At 55.8% G+C, this 18,725-nt stretch overlaps 2 protein-coding genes and 2 non-coding genes across 6 annotated transcripts; 2 read left to right on the forward strand and 2 right to left on the reverse strand.

Moving 5' to 3' along the window:
* Nucleotides 1-3,013: 3,013 nt before the first annotated feature.
* ZNF324 (zinc finger protein 324) lies at nucleotides 3,014-7,541 on the reverse strand. 3 transcript variants are annotated; one of them, XM_022564835.3, is made up of 5 exons: nucleotides 7,211-7,541; nucleotides 5,473-5,599; nucleotides 5,034-5,150; nucleotides 4,617-4,946; nucleotides 3,014-4,413 (listed from the first exon to the last, which is right to left on the reverse strand). In XM_022564835.3, the coding sequence occupies exons 1-5, from the start codon at nucleotides 7,238-7,240 to the stop codon at nucleotides 3,014-3,016; spliced, it is 2,004 nt and encodes a 667-aa protein (XP_022420543.1). In that variant the 5' UTR covers nucleotides 7,241-7,541. The 3 variants fall into 3 exon arrangements, with proteins under 3 accessions (XP_022420543.1, XP_022420545.1, XP_022420542.1); XM_022564837.3 differs by lacking the exon at nucleotides 4,617-4,946; XM_022564834.3 differs by having other exon boundaries at nucleotides 4,617-5,150.
* LOC115802616 (small nucleolar RNA SNORA30/SNORA37 family) lies at nucleotides 6,487-6,617 on the reverse strand. The gene has a single exon (XR_004023118.1). It is a non-coding gene; the product is annotated as a small nucleolar RNA SNORA30/SNORA37 family (small nucleolar RNA).
* Nucleotides 7,542-10,539: 2,998 nt separating the features above from the next.
* TRNAV-CAC (transfer RNA valine (anticodon CAC)) lies at nucleotides 10,540-10,612 on the forward strand. Its single transcript has one exon. It is a non-coding gene; the product is annotated as a tRNA-Val (tRNA).
* A 2,276-nt stretch (nucleotides 10,613-12,888) lies between these two features.
* Nucleotides 12,889-18,444, forward strand: LOC111170044 (uncharacterized). Its single transcript, XM_022564845.3, is given in 4 exon segments — nucleotides 12,889-13,370; nucleotides 15,314-15,440; nucleotides 16,630-18,213; nucleotides 18,216-18,444. Coding segments are annotated over 4 exon segments (1,773 nt in total). The 5' UTR covers nucleotides 12,889-13,340; the 3' UTR covers nucleotides 18,248-18,444.
* Nucleotides 18,445-18,725: the final 281 nt, after the last annotated feature.

Genomic DNA, 18,725 nt, shown 5'->3' on the forward strand with positions numbered 1-18,725 from the left:
ACTGTTCGGATTCCCCAGAAAGGACTCTTCCACCATCTACCCTGTGGGAAGAGCTGGAGCTCTAACAGCTTCTCCAGGAGCTCCCACTCAGTCATCTTTGTTTTGGGTCTCCCCTTCCAGGGGGCTGCTGGTTTTCAAGCCTTCTGGAATTCTGCAGCGTAAGCCTGATGGAATCTCCTTCCACTTCCGCCAGCGCCAACTCAGCATTTGGCTTTCCCCAAATCAGTGACAGCTCTCCCACCCCCAACTTCTTCTAGCTTCAGAATGCCGCTGCCTCCTCTTTTACCATCCTCATATTCGTGGGTTTGTGTTATAGTTAATTTATTGGCCGTGCCGCTTGCGGAATCCTAGCTCCCCAACCAGGGATCGAACCCGAGCCCCCTGCAGTGGAAGCGCAGAGTCCTAACCACTGGACCGCCAGGGAATTCTCAAGGGTTTGCTTTAAGGGCTCTCTGTGGTTTCAGTGGGCTTCTGGACCAAGTGAGATGTATGTGTTCAGTCCATCGTCTTGACCCAGAAAGCCCACGGATACCTTTTATAGTCATGACCCATTCACAGTTGAGTGGAAGGGTCAGCCTGGCAGGACGTGGCCCAAGATGATCAAAAAGGTTTGGGGGAGGACAACTTAGGGGCCAAGACATGGGGGAAGGTGGGTGCTCATGGTTGCTATTCCCACAAGAACAGGGCTGGAGCCTCTGACCACCCCTGGTGCTGGGAGGGTGGACTCGAGGAGGGTGGAGGAAAGGAGGGATAGTAGGGGCCAAGCACACAGGCAGGAAAGGCTCAGTGAAGCAGGGAGGAGGCTGGTGGGGAGACAGAATAGAGCACCAGGCCCAGCTTCTGTCCAAGGCGCGAAAAAGGTTGCAAGTGGCTCTCTGGGCGTCCACTTGATGTTCAACACTCCTTTGCTCCTGAACCCCACGGGCTCCCTACAATAGCCTTCTGTAAGCTCTGTGGCGTTTGTCTGCATCTCACAGCCACCCACACTGACCTGAAGTGAGCTGCTCAAGAATCCCTCATGGGGGCCAGCCTGGGGGAAGATGAAATAGGGCGAGGCCAGGGCATGGACCAGCTCAGAGAGAGGATGGGCCCCAAGAGGGGTGGACAATGGCTCAGAGGACCTGCCCTTGAGGAGTTTTGGGGAGCTGGCCCTGTGTGACTCTTCTCCCTACCCCTTGTCTCCTTTCCTTGCAGGAACTTGGGAGGTTTCAGGGGCGGAACCCTGCTGGCAGGTGGAGAGTTGGGGGTGTCACGTCTCTGTTCTTTGGCAATGGCAGATACCTGCGAGGTCTTTGAGGTGATTGAACGGGAGCACCCACTGGGTTGGGGTCAACCTTTCGGGTCTCCACGTGTGCCCCCTGCCTCAGATTCCAAGGCCTGGATCCACAAAGGCCCATGTCCCAACAGAGCTGCTGCTTGGGGCAGCCCCACCCTGTCCATGTCTCTTGGCTGCCAAGGGGACACAGACCTTCGGTGGGCCGCAGACAGGCTGCACCTCTACCCTGAGGCCTCTCAAAGGGACCAGGGTTGAAGCCAAGTCCCTGCAGCTGTGTGATGACACGTTTGCATCGTGCTGGGATGAAACCGGTTTCAGGCTGCTACCACTCACGTTTTTAAAAAGAAACCTTTATTAGAGAGCCTCTCTGGACTCTGTATTGTTAAAACCTTCTGAACCATGACCTGGAGGCTGAGGCTGTGGACCTACACAGTGCCGTGCAAGAATTTACAGTGTCCATCCATTCCAAGCTGTAAGTTCTAGTCTTTTTTTACCCCCAGTAAAAACACCATTAACTTCCCTGCGGGTGAGGCCTAAGGTGGAGATGGGGCTTGTCTGTTGAAGGCCACAAGAAGCCAACCAGGCCCCCACCTAACTTGTCTGCCTCAGTGTCCCCACCCTGTGGGTTATGTCACACTGGGGAGGAGATCTTGGGAGGGCGCCACACACAGCCTTAGGTAATGGCAGGCACGTGGCCATTGGACCCCAGAGAATCAAGCAGCCCCATCTTGTCTCCTCTGCACCTGTTGTTACGGTCACCTCCAGTCAAGGCAGTGGGGATGGAAAGGCTCCTGTATCGCTGACTTCGGTAACAACAGGACACGGCCGAAGCTGAGGCTTGGACCACACTCTGAATGCACCAGCACAGCTGGGGAACCATCACTCTCAATCTCCGTCCTTCACCTGGGGACTTCCCGCCCCCACCCTCCTCCACCTCCTGAGGGTCCGCCGTGAGCCGCAAGCCACGCAGGCTTCACCCAGCCCTCAGAGCTGGCAGGCTAAGTGTGGGGTAAAGTGGTGAGCTCTCTGGATGCTGGGCCAGTGGCCCTGCTGTTGTGCAACTCACGTCCCCTCTCTGTGCCTCAGTCTCCTCATCTGAGAAGTGGGGATACTAACAGCAGCCACCTCACAGAGCTGTCAGGAGAAACTGTGCAGCGCTCAGAACGGGGGCTGGCGGTTGGCACATATTGGCCCTTATCAAGATGCTGCCTGTCAGGGTGCTGCAAATACCCTCTGCAGGGCTGAATCTTTTCTCTTCCCTAGAGGAGGGAGCTGAGGCTCAGAGCCCAGCCACTTGTCCGAAGCCAGTACCTGCCTCCCCCATGACTTCCTGTCTTCTGGGCCTGTTCCCAGGAAGCCCTGGATGAACTGAGGGCTGGGGGAATACGCTGGGGGTAGGGGTGGAGAGGTTCCACACAGACCCTGCAGGTTGGGTGTAAACCTCAGAAAGTTCTCAGGACCACCTCCACCCCGCCCCAGCGCTTCCCGTTCGCGCGCACAGTCAAAATATGGGCGAACTGGCAGCACCATGCTGGCCTCCCCCTGGCCTTTGTTCAGCGTGACCGCTTGGGGCTGGAGGAGTGAGCTGTGGCTGACAAGAGGCAAATCTTGTCACCACGTGCAGGGGGAATGGCAGTGCACGCGCAGAGCTTCTCCACAGCGTGGCTCTGCAGAGGGCGGGGCCCCGTACCCATGGAAGGGACTCACAACAGGCCGGGGAAGGTCGGGGCTGCGACCTCAAGGCTCAGCCGTCTTCGGAACCGTGGCTGGGCCCGAGGCAGCAGTGGGCCCGGCTTCCCTCCCCAGTGTGCCTTCACACGATGCCCCCGAAGGAGGCCTGGCCTGGGGGAGCGAGCTGGCCCGGGGCCGCCGCGCTGGCTTCTCACCGGTGTGGAGCCTCTGGTGGTGGAAGAGGGCCGGGCGCTCGCGGAAGGCGCGGCCGCACTGTGCGCACACGAAGGGCTTCTCGCCCGTGTGGATGCGTCGGTGGCTGAGCAGCACGGCGCCCTTGGCGAAGGCCTTGCCGCAGTCCGAGCAACGGAAAGGCCGCTCTCCCGTGTGCAGCAGCCGGTGCTGCCTGAGGTTGGAGCTGTGGCTGAAGGCGCGGCCGCACTGCGCGCAGGCGAAGGGCTTCTCGCCGGTGTGCACGCGCCGGTGCTTGAAGAGCGACGAGCCCTGGCTGAAGGCGGCCCCGCAGAGCGCGCAGGCGAAGGGCTTCTCGCCGGTGTGCGTGCGCTCGTGCTGGATCAGGTGCGAGTTGCGGCAGAAGCTGCGGCCACAGCGCGTGCACGCGTAGGGCCGGCCCCCGGCGTGGATCTTGCGGTGCTGGCTGAGGTTGGAGCGGTGGCTGAAGGCCTTGCCGCACTCGGCACAGCGGAAGGCCTTCTCGGCCGTGTGGATGCGCTGGTGCCGCACCAGCGAGGAGCTGTGCCGGAAGGCCTGGCCGCAGGCCGGGCACGTGTAGGGCGTCTCTCCGCTGTGGATGCGCTGGTGCTGCGTCAGGTGCGACGTCTGGCTGAAGGCCTTGCCGCACTGCGCGCACTCGTACGGCCGCTCCCCGGTGTGGGTGCGCAGGTGCTTCAGCAGGTCCGAGCTCTTCACGAACACCTTGCTGCATGCCCTGCACTCGAAGGGCTTCTCCCCAGAGAGGAGGCCGGGTCCAGCGTGCAGGGCCTCGCCCAGTTCGGCCCAGGTCGGGGGCTCTGAGACAGCGAGCAGTCTCTGAGGCTCGCGCCAAGCCTCACCCATTCCTCGGTCCCCCTGAGCCTCTGGGGCGCCCGGGAAGGCTCTCCCCGGGGCCTCACATGCGTACAGCTTCTGCCGCTCCGATGCCCTCGGCTGCTTGCCTGGTGCAGGGTGGTCTGCGAGGGCCTTCTCCCCGGGTGGGGCCCGCAGAGAAGAGGTCAGCCGCAGGCTGACGCTGGCCTCGCCGCTTTCCCAGTAGATCACAGACACCCCTGTGGGTTTCCTCTCCCGAGAGGGGGACACGCCGCGCCGACCCTCCAGGCTTTTCCCACGCTCAGAGGCACCAGCACTGGGGAGAACCCTAGTCGGTGCCAGAGGGGGGCCGTCCTGGAAGGCCCCTGGCAATGCTGCTTCTCCAGAAACATCTCTGTCCTCTGCCAGATGAGGGGAAGCTGAAGGACCAGAAACGGTGGACGCCTGGGTCACCCAGACAGGCCGCGTGGGTAAGCAAAGGGGCCCGCGGGACCGGCCGTGGAGGCTGGGGAGAGGAGCTGGGGCCAGACTCCCTTCCTGCACGGAGCCCGTCCCCAGGGCACTCCCCAGGTGGCTTTGCCCCTTACACTGATGGCTACCTGATGGAACAGATTTTACTCACCAGCTCTGCTTGCTGACTGCCTCTCCCCTAGCAGGGTCAACCCCACAAAGGCAGGACCAGGAGCGGTCTGGGCAAGGCTGTGTCCCCAGTGCCGCGAACGGGACTGGCCACTGCAAGTGCTCAACGATGAACACGTGAACAAACGGCCCCACAGATGAGGTGGTGAGGGAAGACGGGCAGGGTCTGAGGCCACACAGACTGGCTGAGGGTGGGATTCTGAGCAGGTCTCACCACGGCCTGGGGGTGGCCCTTGGAGCTCCCCTTCAAGGGCAGCCAAAGCCGGAGCCTCCAGAAGAGGCTGATGGTGAAAGGAGTCGGTCGGGTGGGAAGCTGGAGAGGAGAGCATCCAGGAGGGAAGGTGGACAGAAGCTTGGCCATAGGTTGGCCCCAAGCTCACACCCCTGAGCCCCCACTCACCAGGGCTCGGCCTCCTCTGGGCATTCCTGGCCAGGGTCACATCTGTCCCATTGAGAACCCAGGGCTCCTTGCCACACTCAAGCTGGATGACCACGTGGGGTCGGGAGACAGAGAGTCCTGTGAGAGAAGACAAGCAAGTGAGGGGTCACCCCCGGCAGATGGCAGGAGTCAGGGCTTCGTGGGCCACGGACGGCATCATCTGTGCAACCAAGGATACCCGAGGTCACATCACAGAGCACATCAGAGCAGCTCGATGGTTCCTGTGAGGAGAACCGTGTTGGCAGCACCAGAAGGGGACTGAGCACAGAGGCACCACAGCTAACAGGGGCACTCAGCCAGAGGACATGTGGCTGCTCACAGGCTGCCGGGTGGTAAGAGGTTAGTGCTGGCAGCCTAGCCTGGCAACACATGAGCTCCCCATGGAGGACCCAGGGCTTACCCAGCGAGGCCAGGAGCGTGAAGTTCTCCAGCATCACACGGCGGTACAGAGCCCTCTGGGCTGCATCCAGGAGCCCCCATTCCTCCCGAGAGAAGTACACAGCCACGTCTTCAAAGGCCATTAGGCCCTAAGAGAGTTGGAAGATGGACATGATCTAAGCTATAGCTGTGTGAACCAAGACCCAGCTCCGTGCCCCAAAGGCTACCTCCGCTCGTGTCCCTCAGATGCTCACCCTCCTCCTGCAAGGCTCTGCAGATGGGACTTCCCTCACCTGTCTGGACCCCTCCCCTCCACCTTCCCCATCTAGGCCGTAGATGCCTCTTTAACCCGACCTGGCCACTCTACACAAGGCAGCCAGAGGAAGCCCCTGGCCTTCTGCCACACCAAGGCCAGCCCCTGGCGTCCACTCATTCTCCAGCCTTTGCACAAGCTGAGCCTCCCCAAAGGTGCTCTCATTGCTCTTGCATAAGTAACTGTACAAGTCCCAGCTGCAGAGCCCCCAGGACATGCCCATCCCTGTAGGGATGCCCTCTCCTGCTGAACTTGCCTGACATTTTAAGGTTGCTCTTTGAACCTGAAGGACTGGCTGATCCCCTCCAGTTGCCACAGGGGTGGCGCCAAGGATCTGGTGGGCACACAAGAAGCCATTTCCCTCCTCCCTCCATAGCCAGGCCCCCTCTATTTCCTCCTCAGGTGGCTGCCACCTTCCCTTCCCTCAGCCACCTGCCAGACTTCCCCTGAGAGCCCCAGGGGCTGCCAGCCATTCCTCATCTCCCTAGAGCCCTAACTGCCCATGCCTATCCCTGGCTGAGTCTGTGAGATGTCCTCTTCCTAAGTTTGATTCCTAGGCTCTACCTCACTCAGAACATCAGGACTCTGTCCTTGGACATCTACAATTCCAGGTCCATGTGACACCTCCACTCTGAGACAGCACAGACTCTTCCCAATTTCCCCCTGAAATCTACTTTCCCTTCAAATTCCTAATTTTGTCTACAGCAGCTCCGTTCTTTTTTTCTCTGTCCCATTGAGTGACAGTTGCCACTGGCACAGCCCCAGGGCAAGGATACAATCAAGGGTTTTCAATTTCAGCACCAGCTACCAAATCCTGGCCCCACTGCCTGGGGGAGGACCTGTGAAAGTGCTAGGCAGCTCCATTCTTTTGGGTGCTCCGGCGGAAAACCTTAGACTGGCCCTTCACGCAGGACACTCCCGCACACCCCGCACTTGATGCACCAGCAGATCTATCCAGAATCCAACGGCTTTTCGCACCCGCACTGCCCGGACTGTGACAGTAGCCTCCTCCCTGCACACCGCCACGCCCCTCTGCTTCTGTTCTCCACTCAACAATAGGTGGAATACCCTAAAAAATCGTTAACTTAAAGCATGTCCAGTCTCCCGGTGCCCTCGGGATAGTCTTAACTCCTCGGCCTGCCCTTTCAGACATACATATCTTCTCCCCGCCGAGCAGCTCAGTTCCGGAAGCGCCTACACACAGGCTTCCCTCCCAGGTTTTGCAGACGGGGGACCCTCCCCTTGGAACTTCCTTCTACACCTCACCCCCTTAGCTGCCAGAAGTGGGGATCCCACGCGTGCACTCCCAACCGGCCGGGACAGCAGGGCCTAGGACGAAGCGCGAGGGGAAGACAAGACGTCCAGGTAAAGTGCCTCCCTCGATCGGGGCTCGGGTCCATGAAGGAGGCATCCGGGTGGGTGGGGGCCTGGGGTTCCCGCTACTCACCTGCGCCGGGTCTGTCTGCGCCGCCGCCATCGGAACCTGCAGAAAGGTGCGGGCGCTCAGGCTCCGGGCCTCTCTCCCAATCCGTCAAGGGCGCCGCGTCGGGACGGCGTGGAGGCCGGAGCACGTGGCTTGGGGGGCGCACACGCCGCACCCCGGGAAACTGAGGCCGGGGACTGGCCGTGGGCCCCCGGGCTCGGCTGCCCGTGCCTCGGATCTCCGCCTGCACGTCCTCGCTGCCCGCACGTCCTCGCTGCCCGCACCTCGGGTCTCCAGACCCTTCCGCAAAACCGGCCCCGACCCGGCGCTCTCCGGCCGTCACCGGCGTGGCCCGACGCCGGCAGCCAAGTGACAGTCCCGGACGCCAGAAGTCCAATCTCGCGAGCCCTCATTGGCCCGTGGCGCGCTGCGGACGCACGCGCAGAGCCTTCTGGCTGCCGGCGCGGTAGGCGGAGCGCGCCTGGTCTCCACGGCAACGGCCAAGCGCCGCCGCCGGAGCCGCTGGGAAGTGGAGTCTGCAGCAGCTCCAGGCTTCCGGGCTGAGCGTGGGGTGGGGTGCTGGCGGGGTCGTCAGCGCTGCGGTTGAACGCTGAATTGCTGAGGGCCCGGGAGGGCCTCCCCCACCTCCCACCCCCGCCCAGCGCAGCACCGGGGACGGAGCACGACCGGGGTCCCATCCCATCCCCGCCTCCTGGGGCCTCGCACCAGGGCTGGGTGTGACCCCCCCGGGTCAACGTCCTGTTATGGTTGGGAACAACCCCCACGCCGAGTCGCAAGGCCCTAACCTGTTTTTCTAGCGTCTGAAATCATTCTGAGACTTCCTCCACCATCTGTTTTCTTGGCTCAACTGGGCCGCGCAAAAAGTACTTTCCCCGACTCACTTGTCCCTAGGTCGTCTAGGTCTTGCCTTGCCCCGCACGTCATGGTGTTGATTCCCTGTTCCTTTATTTGGGGGGGAGGGGGCAACCTACATGGGTACGACACATAAAATCAAACGGAAGGGTAGTCTCAATGCAGACTGACTGCTGCTGGCAGAGAGTAAAAGGTTTTCTCTTTGTTGTTTCACTCTGAGGGTCTTTTTTTCAGGGTTCTTAGTCCTCATACACAAAATGGGACAGTAATGGTACCCGCCGCATAGGGCTATTGTAAGTTAATATGGAACCAATCTGTGTCGAGTTCATTCACTCTGTCTCCCTCCCTGCTTACCTCCCTAGGTAAGTTATAAGTGATTGTTATAACATCTATATCAGCTCTGTCTGCAGTATCACTACTCTTTGTAAATCCTTGTAATGCAAGAGATAACATCAATTTTGGAGTATTTGTGTGTAAATTTTGCTCACTTTGAAATAAATGAAAATCTAATGTATTTGTGGTTAGGGAATGTTTCTTGCCATTCCAGTAAACAAAGAATGTTTGAGTCCCTCCCTGGTGGTCTAGTGGTTAAGACTCCATCCTCCCGATTCAGGGGGCCTGGGTTCATCCCTGGTCAGGGAACTAGGTCCCACATGCTGCAGCTAAGAGCCCACATGCCGTAACTAAAGATCCCGCATGCCACAACGAAGATCCTGCATGCAGCAATGACTAAGGGCCGGCACAGACAAATAATTAAATAATTAAAAATATTAAAAAAAAAAAAAAAAAGAATGTTCAAATCCCACGTGAGGTTCACCTTGAACCCACGTGCCGAGACTAGAAGCCAGCCTAAACCCAGATTGGGACTTGAACCCACGGTCTCTTTTTTCGGCTGTGCCGCCCGGCATGGGGATCCTAGTTCCCCAACGTGGGATCAAAGCCACACCCCCTGTAGTGAAAGCGTGGAATCTTAACCAGTGGACCGCCAGGGAAGTCCCAACCCCCAGTATTATTTTTTTAAATTTATTTCTTGTATTTATTTATTTTTGGCTGTGTTGGGTCTTTGTTGCTGGGCGCGGGCTTTCTCTAGTTGCGGTGAGTGGGGCTACTCTTCGTTGTGGTGCGTGGGCTTCTCATTGCGGTGGCTTCTTTTGTTGGGGAGCATGGGCTCTACGCGCGTGGGCTCAGTAGTTGTGGCTCACGGGCTCTAGAGCGGAGGCTCAGTAGTTGTGGCGCACGGGCTTAGTTGCTCCGCGGCATGTAGGATCTTTCCGGACCAGGGCTCGAACTCGTGTTTCCTGCATTGGCAGACAGATTCTTAACCACTGCGCCACCAGGGAAGCCCCAACCCACCGTATTTTAACTGAGATGACACACCTGGTCTCAGGACTTAATGAAGCTCAGGTTCTTTATGTCTCATCGCAGAAAGAATTCAGTGAGATGCAAAGTGATAGGTAAGAAATGGATTTATTTAGACAGATACATATTCCATAGATAGAATGCGGTCTGTCTCAAAAGGCGAGAACAGCCTTGGGAGAAACACACTCCACAGAGTGTGGGCCATCTCAGAAGGTGAGAGGCCCCGAAATATGGGGTGGTTAGTTTTTATGGGCCGGGTAATTTCATAGACTAATGAGTGGGAGGATTATTCCAAGTATTTCGGGGGAAGGGGTGGAGATTTCCAGGAATTGGGCCGCCACCCACTTTTTGACATTTTATAGTTGGCCTCAGAACTGTCATGGCACTGGTGGGTGTGTCATTTAGCTAACGTATTACAGCGAGCATAAAATGAGTCTCAAGGTCCACTGGAAGTTGAATCTTCTGCCATCTTGGACCTAGTTGGTTCTAAGCAGTTTTTGTCATGTCCTATGTGTGTCATGTTTTTAAAGGTTGTGCCCTGCCCCCTTCCCTCCTGTTTCAGAGGGACCAGCATGTGCAAAGGCTTGGAGGCAAGCTTGCAGGTGGGCATTCAGGAAACCTGAATTGTGTGTGGAGGAGCTAGAGCTTCAGATTTCTTTGTGGAAACTTCTGCTTTTATAATTTTGGCACCTGTTTTATTTTATCGTTTTGGCCGCGCTGTACGGCATGCAGGATCTTACTTCCCTGACCAGGGATCAAACCCGTGTGCCCTGCAGTGGAAGCGCAGAGTCTTAACCACTGGACCCCCAGGCAAGTCCCAGCACCTGTTTTAAAATATCTAATAGCCATGTGAGTTCAATGTGGTAGGCAGAATCATGGTCCTCCAAAGATTCCCACATCCTAATCCTCAGAACCTGTTACTATGTTACCTGACATGGCCCGCTTTATGGATTAAGTTAAGGATCTTGAGACGGGAAGAATATCCAGGATTGTCTGGGTGAGTCCAGTATAATCACATGAGCCCTTGAAAGCAGAGAAACATAACACAAATTATTAAAAATTTCTGGATGTCATAAGTCTGACACTTGTGTCAGCTACTCTAAAATCAAGGAATCGGGACTTCCCTGGTGGTCCAGTGGCTAAGACCCTGCGCTCACAATGCAGGGGGCCCGGGTTCGACCCCTGGTCAGGGAACTAAATCCCACATGCCACAACTAAGAGTTCACACGCCACAACTAAAGATCCCGCATGTAGCAACGAAAATACTGTGTGCCGTAACTAAGACCCGGTGCAGCCAAATAAATATTTAAATATTAAAAAAAAAATCAAGGCATCAGCAGGACTGTGTCGCTTCTGGGGACTCTGGAGAAGAATGGGTTCCCTTGCCTTTCCAGACTCCACAGTCTGCCAGCATTCCTTGGTTTGTGGGTCTTTCTGTCTTCAAAGCCAGCAACGGCAACTTCTTTCTCACATTGCATCACCCTGACTCAATCTCTCTCCATCTCTACCGCCTCCCTCTTCCACTTTTAAGGACCCTTGTGATTACATTGTTTCATCTCACCCTCCCAACCTCAGATAATCCAGAATGATCTCCACATTTCAAGGTCAGCTGATTATCAACCGTAATTCCATCTATCATTTTAATTCCCCCTTGCCCTGTAACATAACATATTTACATACTCCGGAGATTAGGTCCTGGACATCTTGAGGGGAGGGGAAGGCATTAGTCTGCCTACCATGAGCATACTTAAAAAAAAAACCAAAAAACATTAAACATTGCCTACCTGGCTACTCGTTAAGTCGAGAATGAGTAAAAATAATAAGAACTGGCAAAAAAAAAGAATGAGTGCATTTTATATTCACATATTGAGGGATGGGGAAGTCATTCTGGCTTATACATGATTTGACTTTTTTATGCTAAAACAGCCTGTTTGTGGCCTACCAAAAACACATGGTACATCTGCTGTAATCATTAAAGAAAAGGGTGCATTGACCAGAGGTAAAGAATGTCCATGTTAAAAATAAAGTTTAGGGCTTCCCTGGTGGCGCAGTGGTTGGGAGTACGCCTGCCGATGCAGGGGACACGGGTTCGTGCCCCGGTCCGGGAAGATCCCACATGCCGCGGAGCGGCTGGGCCCGTGAGCCATGGCCGCTGAGCCTGCGCGTCCGGAGCCTGTGCTCCGCAACGGGAGAGGCCACAGCAGTGAGAGGCCCGCGTACCGCAAAAATAAATAAATAAATAAATAAAATAAAATAAAATAAAGTTTAAATGCCTCCCTTCCTGGGATGCCAATGCTGGTATTCCTTCAATGATAAGACTAGCTTCTTCTCAAGGCCATATTGACTGTGTGCATGCTGACCTGTTTTGGTTTTTTTTTAAAACCTTGAAGGAATGCATCCTTGACCTGTCTGATGTTCTTTGTTCTGACAAGATATAAAAATGTGCCATGATTCAGTGGAGCAGTTCCTCAGAGTTATCTGAGAGGCTGTCTTCTGGGCTATAGTCCTCAGTTTGGCTCAGATAAAACTGTCTTCTATCCCTAGTAGAGATTGTTTATTGATTACTTCCAGCGACAGTGTCAACAAGCATTCTGTAGACAGGCATCTCTTACTTGCTCTCCCTGGCAGTGTATGTAAGAGCCTTGGGATGATGCTGCTGGTGACGATAAGGACAATAACAGTACTAGCTCTCTCATATATGTAGCACCACGTGCCTGGCCCTGTGCTAAGCACTTTTTTTTTTTTTTTTTTTTTTGCGGTACGGTACGTGGGCCTCTCACTGTTGTGGCCTCTCCCGTTGCGGAGCACAGGCTCCAGACGCGCAGGCTCAGCGGCCATGGCTCACGGGCCCAGCCGCTCCGCGGCATGTGGGATCTTCTCGGACTGGGGCACGAACCCGTGTCCCCTGCATCGGCAGGCGGACTCTCAACCACTGCGCCACCAGGGAAGCCCAGCTAAGCACTTTTCATGTCACCTCTCATGAGGAAAGTTGTGGTATTTTCCAAATTTTGTCACAGGACTTTGAATTAGACCTGATTCTTTGAATTTAGAGCATCAGAATCTCCAGAAGGGTTTGTCAGGCTCATCCCTGTGGGGGGGTGGGGACAAGAATTTGCATTTCTAGCCAGTTCCCCAGTGATGCTGATTCAGGGACCACAGTTTGGGGACCACTGAATTAGAGAGACATTTAAGGTTACTAAAAAAGTCTCCATGAGGAAGATAGTATTTTCACTTGACACCCTCAAAGGCAACAAGTGGTTCCCCAGGGGCCTCCTCACGGCTTGTTGTCCGAGGCCCAGGACACGGGTCACTTGCTGGACAACAATCTCTGCGGGAGGAAACCTGGGAGCGGCCCCTTTAAAAGGAAGCAAAGACACGCTCCTGCCAGTCTTTTTTCTCAGCTCTCCATTTCCCAGCGCCCTTCTAGAGGTAGCTTGGCGTTGCTATGGAGAATGGAGAAAGTGTGGGCGCCGCGCCGGGGGGTGGGGTGGAAATACAGGACTGAAACTACATTGACCACAAGGCATCGGGGGTGGCGGGTTCTGGACCAATCACAGCCCAGAACAAGGGCTGTTTCCTGCTGCTCGGTCGGCGGGGGCGGAACTTCCGGCGTCGCCATTGTTGGCATTCCTTCTGCTCTTGACAGGTCGTTTTCCACTGCCCTTGGGGACCCGAGTGTTGGGTCGTGGCCGTTTTCCAGGCTCCTCCTCGGGACCCGGCCGAGGTGGACAGTGAGGAGGATGGGACCGGCCTCCAGGCTCCGTATGAGCCGCAGTGTCCTGTAACGTGGTGTCCTGCGTCCCCACGGTCCCTGGAGGCGGCGTTTACACCGTGGGGACAGAGGCCCCGCGTGCAACGGGCGGTGGGAGGCCCCCGGCCTGGGGCTGGGGCTGTAGGGAGCGGCAGAGCCCGCCTGGGTCTGATGGCGGTGGCGCTGAGGGACCCGCTGCGGGTGAGTGGAGGGTCCCCGCAGCCCCCACTCACTCGGACCCCTACCCATGTGGCCCGGGACCCCCGACAGAGGGGAGGGGTTGCTCCCGGACTGTGCCCCTCCATCTTCGCTACTGGGACCCTGGGGTCACTGAAAGCCCAAGGTGCCGCGTCCTGGCCAGGTTTTTTTGTGGAAACGTTCTCATTCTGGAATCCAGCGGGACAAGGCGTGCAAAGCAGTTTCAGGCACAGTGATCAGGATGTGCACATGCTTGGCGGTGAAGCTCAGTTGGGAGTGTTCAGGGAACTGAAGGTCTCCCTGCTGCCTGGTGGACAAGAGCTTGGCCTGTCACCTGAGGGTGGCGGGAGCCACGGAAGTTTTGGAGCAGAAGAGGGAGGTGATCTGACTCAGGCGTTCACAGGCTTCCTCGGGCTGCAGAGTGGAAAACAGACAGGAGAGCGAGAGTGAGGGAAGAGAAAAGGAGGCACACAAGGATGCTACCTTAATTTAGCAGTGGCTTGGCCAGAGCGGTGACTGGAGTTGGGAGAAGTGGTTGGAGCTTGGATCTGTCTTTTAAGTTAAGCCAGCCTGATTTTAGGTGGAGAGAGAGAGAGACAGAGACAGAGACAGAGACAGAGACAGAGACAGAGATGGAGTGGTTTCAGGGAAGATCAGGAGGTGGATTTTGACCATGTGGAGACTGAGATGTCCCAGAGACTTCTGAGTGCAGGTCGAAGTTATGCTGAGGGGTTCCACTTGGAGACATCCAGTTGGCAGTAGCCAGCCTGTGAAGTGAGGTGGAACTCAGGTGCAGATTTAGGAGGGAGCGTCTTTAGGGCATGGTGATGGATGCCCCATGGGGGCAGCTGAGGGTACCTGGACAGGGATGGTGGGTGTCACAAATTCAGGTGAAGGGAGGCGCAGCCACAAAGGAAGGGGTGTGTGGGAGAGGAGGGTCCAGAAGGGGCCCCCGGTCACTGGGGTGGAGGCTGAGGCATATTGTAGGTGGAGGTAGGTGACAGCAGGACCAGGGCTGGTGGCCATTCACCTCTCTATGGCTCACCAGCCTTTCTTGGCCCACTCTGTGGGGCCTGTGAGTTTCAGTTAGGATAGCAGGTTAGCTCAGTGGCAGGCAGGCAACTGGGAGTGTCGCAGGCCTGGGGTGGGAGGTGGTGGGCCTGGACTTTGAGTATACATTAGGAGAGAAGAATACAGTGGCTGGGGAGGTGACAGCATGCAGAAAGTCAGAGGCCAGGACATGCCAGAGATCCATGTCTGGCCTTGGTGGCTGAGAGTCAAAGGTAGGAATAGGCCCAGTTGCAGAAACAATGAAGGAAACTCTGGGTGCCACCCCTGGCAGTTGGAATTCTTTGAAGTCTGGGTCAGGAAGGGGTACTGGTTGACCTCACCAAGTAGCCAGGCTCTGGACACCATTTGCACAGTGGCATGTGGGATGGCTGGGAGATGCCCATTGTGTGGGCCAGGGAATGGTGTGGGGTCTGGAGATGTGCAGTACAAAGCCTGATGTGTGCATGCAGAGGAGATGAGTCAGCGGACTGGAATCTGGTACTGGGGGTCCTGTGGGAGAAAGGGGGCCTCCAGTTTGGTGTTTCTGGGTGGCAGGATCTGGGGACCCAGGGGAATTACCTAGCAGGAGGAAGTGGGGCCCTACATGCCAGGCTAAGGGTTTAGATAGCATCTATCTGTCCACCTGCCTGCTCTTTGAAGGACAGTGACCGATGGGACATGAGGAGACAGCAGCACCCATGACATTGCATCTGGGGGAAGTGGGTGACCTGGAGTATTTGGGGAGGATGGTTTAGGGGTCAGAGACTGCCCACCAGAGAGGTGGTATGATGCAGGGTGAAAGACCTAGGTATGTATGGGCTCATCTGTGCACTGTTTTTTGTTTGTTTTTCTACCACCCTTTGGTCTAGCTGACTTAATTGTCTTCATCATGGCAGGGCTGGGGGACCTTTGAGGACATTGCCGTGTACTTCTCTCAGGAGGAGTGGGGGCTCCTTGACGAGGCTCAGAGGCACCTGTACTGTGATGTGATGCTGGAGAACTTGGCACTTGTGGCCTCACTGGGTAAGGCCCTCCCAGCCTCCTAGGCTCTGCCTTTCCTTTTCTCCCAGAAGCAGCTCTGTCTTCCCGCAGCTGAGCATGGGTGCTGCTTGCTCCCCTGGACCATCTGCCTCGTGTTTGCCTGCTCCTTTCTCTGAGGTGCCCCAACACCTGATTCCGAAGCCTTCTGGGGAAGGGCTCAGGCTTCGGAGTCTCAATCCGGCTGCCTAAATTGGTCCGGATCGGTGGCACCTCTGTGCCTGGCTGTGCTGTGGACTGCAGACACCGACGTGGTCACTGCTTGTGGAGACGACTGGGCTGTTCCTGGGAGCCGCTCCTCAGGAGCTGATTTTGTAACACTGGGTTTTCTTCCCAGTTGCAAAGATGACACGAACTCCCTTTGGTCTGTCACCGGATAGGTTGCCCTGAGCTAGGCCACCCCCTCATCCGCTCTTTCTGCCAGGACTTGCATATTCCACGTCCTGTGTGGTTGCCCAACCACAGGAACAGGGCAAAGGACCCTGGGTGCCCATGTCTGCAGCCACAGCAAGAGAGGCTGGGAAGGGGCCTGGCTCTGGTGAATGGGAGCTGGGGGCAGAGGCGACATTGTGGTGGGCTCACATTATACTGGGTACTTCCCCTGTGTCCACTGGAGCTTGTTGCTGGAGCCAGTAGCCCCACCTGACCCCCACCTTCCTTCTTCATTAAGGACAGACCACCTACTTGCCATTTGTCTTTTGTACCTAGGCCCTGATGACGGACAGCCTCACTGCTCTGATCTCCATTTCTCCCCCATTCCCCGCCTTTCCTCCTTTTGCAGGGCTGTCCCAGGTTAGCCTACAGTCCATGTGTCATGACATGTATGTGTATCTCATGTAGACTCAGAGCACCAGGTTCCCTGGGTTTTCCTGAGCTTGTGCACATGGCTCTGTGTCCTCTTTTCCTGGCAGAGCTCTCACCTCTCCTGATGAAAGCTGAGGAATGAGTTGGAATCTCTGCTTCTCCTCCCAGCCTGAACCTCACCCATGTTCTCACAGGTGATGGGCCCTCGCTTTCTGTGGCCTTCCTGGGCCCAGTCCTGCACCACTGGCTCTACCTCACCCCAACTTGATCTACAGACTCATTCCTGAATGTGTCAGACACACATCTGTGAAGGGGCTGCCCTCTCCCAACAAAGCCTACATACATTTCACTGGCATTTCTCTGCTTTCAGATTATGGGTGTGGAGCAGAGGCTGAGGAGGCATCTTATGAGCAGAGTGTTTATGTAGCAGTGCTTCAGTCCAGGACCCCCAAGGCAGATCCATCCATCCAGAAGGCCAACACCTGTGATGTGCATGACCCAGTGTTAAAAGACATATTACACCTGGCTGAGCACCAGGGAATACAACCCAGGCAGAAACCGTACACTTGTGAGACATGTGGGAGAGGTTTCTGGCTCAGTGCAAACTCTCACAAGCACCAGAAGGAGCACAGTGAAGAGAAACCCTTCACATGCAGGGAGTATGCTAAGGCTGTCCTGGACAGCCATGGCCTCCAGCCCCAGGCCACCTACGGAGAGGGGACATCACACAGAAGCACCGAGTGTAAGGAGGCCTTCTCACCCAGCTCCATTTGGCAGCAACAGCAGGGAGGCCATGCCTCACAGAAACCCTTCAAGTGCAGCGACTGTGGACAAGCCTTCCTGAAGGCCTTTGCACTCCTCAACCACCTGATCACTCACGCCAAAGAGAGACCCTTCAGGTGCCCAGCAGGTGGAAATGCCCCCAAGGAGAGCTCAACCCTGTTTAATCACCAAAAAACTCACACTGGAGAAACATCCCATGTGTGTAAGGAATGTGGGAAGGTGTTCAGCCACCTGTTTAACCTGAGGACACATCAGAAAGTTCATGCTGGAAAAGCGCATCTCAGTTGCAGTGAATGTGGTAAAGTCTTCACCCGCAAACACTCACTCACTCAGCACCAGAGAGTTCACACTGGAGAAAGGCCTTATGAGTGTGACCAGTGTGGGAAAGCCTTCACTCGTAGCTTCCACGTTGTTCGGCATCAGAAAGTTCACAACGCAGAGAGGCCTTATGAGTGCAGACAGTGTCGGCGAGTCTTTAGCTGTATCTCCAACTTTGTCGAGCACCAGAAAATACATACCGGAGAAAGGCCTTATGAGTGCAGCGAATGCGGAAAAGCCTTCGTTAACACCTCCCATCTTGTCCGGCATCATAAAGTTCACAACACAGAAAGGCCTTTTGAGTGCAGTGAATGTGGAAAAGCCTTCCAGCAAACCTCCAAACTTATTCTGCATCAAAGGAGTCATACTGGAGAAAGACCTTATAAGTGCAACCAATGTGGGAAAGCCTTCAGTTGCCCCTCCAACCTCGTTCCACACCAGCGAATTCACACCGGAGAAAAGCCTTACAAGTGCTCCGAATGTGGGAAAGCCTTCAGTCAAAGCTCTGCCCTCATTCAGCATCAGAAAGTTCACACCAGAGAAAGGCCTTATGAGTGCACTGAATGCGGGAAAGCCTTCAGCTACAGCTCTAACCTTGTTAAGCACCAGAAAGTTCACACTGGAAAACGGCCTTATAAGTGCAGCCAGTGTGGGAAGGCCTTCAGCGAAAGCTCCATTCTCAGTCAGCACCAGAGAGTTCACACTGGAGAAAAGCCTTATGCGTGTAACAAATGCGGAAAAGCTTTCCGCTACAGCTCAAACCTCTCTAAGCACCAGAAGGGTCACACTGGAAAAGAGCCGTCTGAGTGCAGTGGACATAGGATCACCTTCAGCCAGAGCTCCAGCCTCCCTCAGCCCAGAACGGTCACACCAAAGAAAGGCCTTAGGAATGTGGCAAGAGTGGATAAACACTAGTGGGGACCTTCTCCTTGTTCCATAAAAGGACTCACTCCTGAGAAACTCCTATGAAAGGAACCTTTGTGAGGAAGCCATCAGCCAAAATTTGAAACTTGCGCATCCCACACCCCTACTGGGAGATTGGCTGTAGTGCCAGTGGTAAGTGGGAAGCTTGCAGGAGCTATGCAGCACTTTCTAACCTGTCCAGGTGCTTTGCCAGATTATGTCACTGCCAGGTGCCCTCTCACCTCTACCATTTGGCAGATCCCCACACCATGTGCCTGTCATCTCAACATACTCAGGGAATGCAGGCTTGTGTTCTCATTCCCTGGAGGGAGCCATAAACTTTGGGAGCCCATTGGGGTGGCCTCATTTTCCACCTCTCCCCTGTCCCCAGTGGCTCAGGTGTTGTCCTGACGTAGTTCTCTCCAGGAGGATCTGGAGTCTGACGATCTGGAGTCCAGAGGA

The sequence above is a fragment of the Delphinapterus leucas genome, chromosome 20 (genome assembly GCF_059928025.1).
Source record: "Delphinapterus leucas isolate spDelLeu-1000000601 "Yukka" chromosome 20, BTC_Dleu_Yukka2, whole genome shotgun sequence".
NCBI lineage: Eukaryota > Metazoa > Chordata > Mammalia > Artiodactyla > Monodontidae > Delphinapterus > Delphinapterus leucas.